General features: G+C 35.2%; 2 protein-coding genes across 2 annotated transcripts; one reads left to right on the top strand and one right to left on the bottom strand.

Moving 5' to 3' along the window:
- Positions 1–395: 395 nt before the first annotated feature.
- ACLA_000530 (mitochondrial 37S ribosomal protein mS33) lies at positions 396–893 on the bottom strand (the record flags this gene model as incomplete). Its single annotated transcript, XM_001276077.1, has 3 exons — positions 396–424; positions 478–787; positions 855–893. The coding sequence occupies 3 exons, from the start codon at positions 891–893 to the stop codon at positions 396–398; spliced, it is 378 nt and encodes a 125-aa protein (XP_001276078.1).
- Positions 894–1,481: 588 nt separating this feature from the next.
- Positions 1,482–2,168, top strand: ACLA_000540 (ribonuclease III; the record flags this gene model as incomplete). Its single annotated transcript, XM_001276078.1, has 1 exon — positions 1,482–2,168. The coding sequence occupies one exon, from the start codon at positions 1,482–1,484 to the stop codon at positions 2,166–2,168; it is 687 nt and encodes a 228-aa protein (XP_001276079.1).
- Positions 2,169–4,152: the final 1,984 nt, after the last annotated feature.

The raw sequence follows: 4,152 nt of genomic DNA on the forward strand, positions 1-4,152 counted from the left end.
CTATACTATCTAGTAATGTACTAAGAAACTATTTTCCTATAGAAGCATATCTAGAGTATGTATTCTTATAGAGCACTTAGGGATCCTTCTAGTATTAATTAGTGATCCTTACCCCTTAGTTCTGCCCATGATAATTACCTGGTGGTGTTGGTGTCATAACAACAAGATCTTTATGGAAATTCCTGCATCATCTGCATCTTGAATATCAGGTGTATAGCCCAGTAAGCTACCTGCCTAGATGACAGTAGACTGAGCAGCCACTGTCATAGGATAGAAGGATTGTAGCATCCTGGTGAGTAGCGCCTTGATAAATCCAAATACTGTATAATTGCGGATTTTTTTTGGTATGATACATAGGGGTCCCAAGCAATTGTTAGACAGTTTCCTGACATCACCTACTTCTTCTTCTTCGCCGATCTCGATTCTAGACACCAAAATTAGAATAAAGTATGTCACCGTCTTGTCACAGAATCATACCTGCTGCTGTCCTCTTCTTTTTTGGCCTCCCTTTTCCTCGTAATTTCGCACTAGTAGCAATAATAAGCAGGAGCCGTACCCGGGCCACGGGAATGACATACACCTGGATCGCCTCCTCCCTATCGTCCTCATATTCATCAAATGTGATCAGGTCAAGGGGACGGTACGTCTTCTCCAGGTCCCGAAATGATACAGTCTTCTTGGGATACCAGGCTGCAATTACGGGACCACGCAATCGCTGGCGCAGAACGTTGTTACCGAGACGCAGCCTCTGAGGGTTGAAACTTGCTGAGAATATACGACATTGTGCCTGCATGACTGTCAGTGGTTGTGGAGCCTATGCGATTGACTACGATAAGTCAAATTACTCAACATACACTGGTCAAATCAAGTAGCCGGTTGCATAAGGCCGCCATTGTTAATGTGAGGGCTGTATGGTTAGTACTGTGTTGAGAACACTGTGCTTTGCCTAAGAAGCACTGACTGAATGTGTCACGTGGGCGGTTGGTCATGGACTAAGTCCACAACACATGGCACTGCCCTTGACAAACTTCGAGTTTTCATACATGCCGCAGCACACAACACAAATGAGTTCAAAAAGGAAATCTGTTTCCAAAAAGCCCTCGAGTAGTACTCCCAAGAGAATCAAGGCAGATTCTCGATTAAGCGGTCCTCCCGAACTTGCGGATCAACTATGCCGCCAGGTTGAAAGAGACACCTTTGGTAAAGGTTCTGATGGCGGAGATTCGTACAACCAGGGAAGTTCGTCTCGGCTTGGCGTATTGAGGGAACTACTTCGGGTTATTGTCTCATCTGACGATCTTCAGCAAATTGACGCTGGATCTGATGTTATAAATGCGATTGCCCGGCTACACACGGTACTGTGTCCTCCAAATGTTGCTGCCTCTGACACATCAACCGAAGAAATGGTCGGGCGCGCTAGACTATTACAGACGGCCAATGATCCCAGCCTGCCAACACTACCCCCAATACTAGACGGTACAATGGAGATGGCAGTGTTCACGCACCCCGGCGTGGGCAAAGATCTCAATTCAACGTACGATCGGCTTGAGATACTTGGAGATGCATACATAGAGCTGATTGCCACGAAACTTATCTGGAATGAGTTTAAAGACCTCTCTTCTGGGCGTATATCTCAAATGAGAGAGCTACTGGTGAAGAACGAAACTCTATCGGAGTTTGCAGCGTTGTATGGGTTCGACAGCAGAGCAGCAGTACCGCATGATTATTTAAATCAACCAAAGCGCTGGACAAAGACCAAAGGCGACATCTTCGAGTCATATGTAGCTGCGGTCATCCTGTCTCGTCCGTTGGATGGCTACAGTGTCGCTGAGCGATGGTTAACGCAACTCTGGCTTCCAAAACTTAGATGCACTGCCTTGCGACAGCCGCGTTTGGATGCAAAGGAAGCCCTTGCAAAGAAGATCATGGCAAAAGGGATTAAGCTCAGGTATATTGATGAGTATCCGCCTTCACGACCATCTGGTGGTGTGCAGACGTTTCATATTGCACTATATCTTACAGGCTGGGGCTGGCATAATCGACACCTGGGTTCGGGGCAGGGTCCAAGCAAAGCGATCGCTGGAGATGCAGCGGCTAGACAGGCCTTGCTGAATGAATCCCTTATTAAAGAGATATCTCAAATGAAGCAAGAGTGTGGAGAAGGATAGTCCTAGCAGTTAGGGAGAATTGTGGTGTCAAGCTGCTCACTTTAAGTCATATTAATCATTTACTGCAATGAGGGACAACAGTGGCTGAAACACAACATATGATGTCTATGGATGTAGTGTCAGACCTTGGCATTTTATTGAGTCCAAAAGGCAGGGACTATTCATTAACTATGGCTATTCACTCAACATACTAGACCTGAAAGGTATAAGGATTGTTGTAGGTAGACTTATCCTAGTATTAGGGTATGTCATAGATTGGTATTCACTATATTAGTGATATACCCACTTAGTATGTGTAAGGATTGTAAAGGGTCCTGTATATATATAGCAGGGTTATCTTTATACAGGAGCGTATCTAAGAGAAGACTCCCCTATAAGAGGTTATATAAGTAGTAATATAATATATAAAGATTATAATTACTACCTATAATTACTAAACTTAAGAATATAATAATAATCTCCTTAAATAAGGATATCTATCTTTAAATCTATATATAAATATTCTTTTTATATATTAGTTTACTAGCTCTTACAGATTTAGGATCTTTATATTTTATTATTTATTTTTTAAAATTAGTTTATCAAGAAAATAATATTATAAAAAATATTAATTAGATCCAAGTAATTTAGTAAATTCTTATTTATATATATATAACGCTAATTAACTAATAAAGATATAATCTATAAGAAGAAAGGCTTTAAATATAAGTTAGATTTATAAGATTTTTCTAATTTAGTAAACTAAAAGGTACTAAGAGTAATCTTTATAAAAGAGTATCTTTAATAAGAATTATAAGTTTTATAAAAGATCTAGAAGCTTTATAATAATCCAAGAATAAGCCTAAAAAATTATTTATAAATATAAGATTAGGATAATTAATTTTTATTATTTATAAAGAAGATTAATATCTAAATCTAATTTTTACTAAACTTAGAATAATACTTAATCCATAATTATATGCTTTATTATATTTTTATTATACGTTAGAAGTCTACTATAAATACTGATAGCTAAAATAAAATAAAAAATATAAAGATTATAATAGCTTAATTAAACTATATATTTTTTAATTTTTAATAAAGTAAGATCTAAGACTTTTATAATTAGGAATAAAGAGGGTTTTATATCCTTTTAAAATTTTAATTAAGTAACTGAAAGAATTATAAATAGAAGATATAATTATAGATATTCTAAATAAGACTCTATGAAAAAAACTATATATATTAATAAAGGTAGTATAAATAATAGATTAAAATTAGAGATAATATAAAAAATCTAAAGAAGATATAATTATATTTTTTCTTTTTCTTCTGTATAATATTTAAGTAGAAGATCTATAAATATTTGGAATTCTTAAAGACTAAGAACAAGATATCTTTTTATCTATAAGATTATATCTAAGTATTAAGTAGAATACTTAGTAGGACTCCTTATATAAAGATAAGGATTATTAAAATCTTAAAAATATACTAAAGCCTCTTATATATTATATTACTAGTAAGAGGATAGAGAAAACAAGACCTAATATAAATAATTTTATCTGTAAAAAGATACCGCCTATAGCCCTATTCTTTTAACATCCTATAAGTTTATTTTATCTGTAATATAAAGGGGCATATTATAAAGTACTATTTAAATAGACTTAAATAAAAAGATTGTGTAAAGATAGAATAACTTATTATAATAATTACTATAAAAAAATTAAATAAAGAATCCTATAGGCCCTTACTTTATTATTTAAATATATATTTTTTAGACTTAGATAGGAGAGAAGAAATAAAGACTAATTGGTAAACCCATTTGTATGGGTTGTGCGAAGATATTAAGAAGATGATTAATTTTTTTATCTTCTTTAGTAAGGCAAAGAGGTTTATCTACCTATCATGCTTATCTTATAAATCTTGCTGTAATAATATCCTAGTAAGATATAAAGAATAAGGGAAAAAAATTTACTAGTAATGCAGGTATAATGCAGGTATGGCC

The sequence above is a fragment of the Aspergillus clavatus genome, genomic scaffold, assembly GCF_000002715.2.
Source record: "Aspergillus clavatus NRRL 1 1099423829750 genomic scaffold, whole genome shotgun sequence".
Taxonomy (NCBI): Eukaryota; Fungi; Ascomycota; class Eurotiomycetes; order Eurotiales; family Aspergillaceae; genus Aspergillus; species Aspergillus clavatus.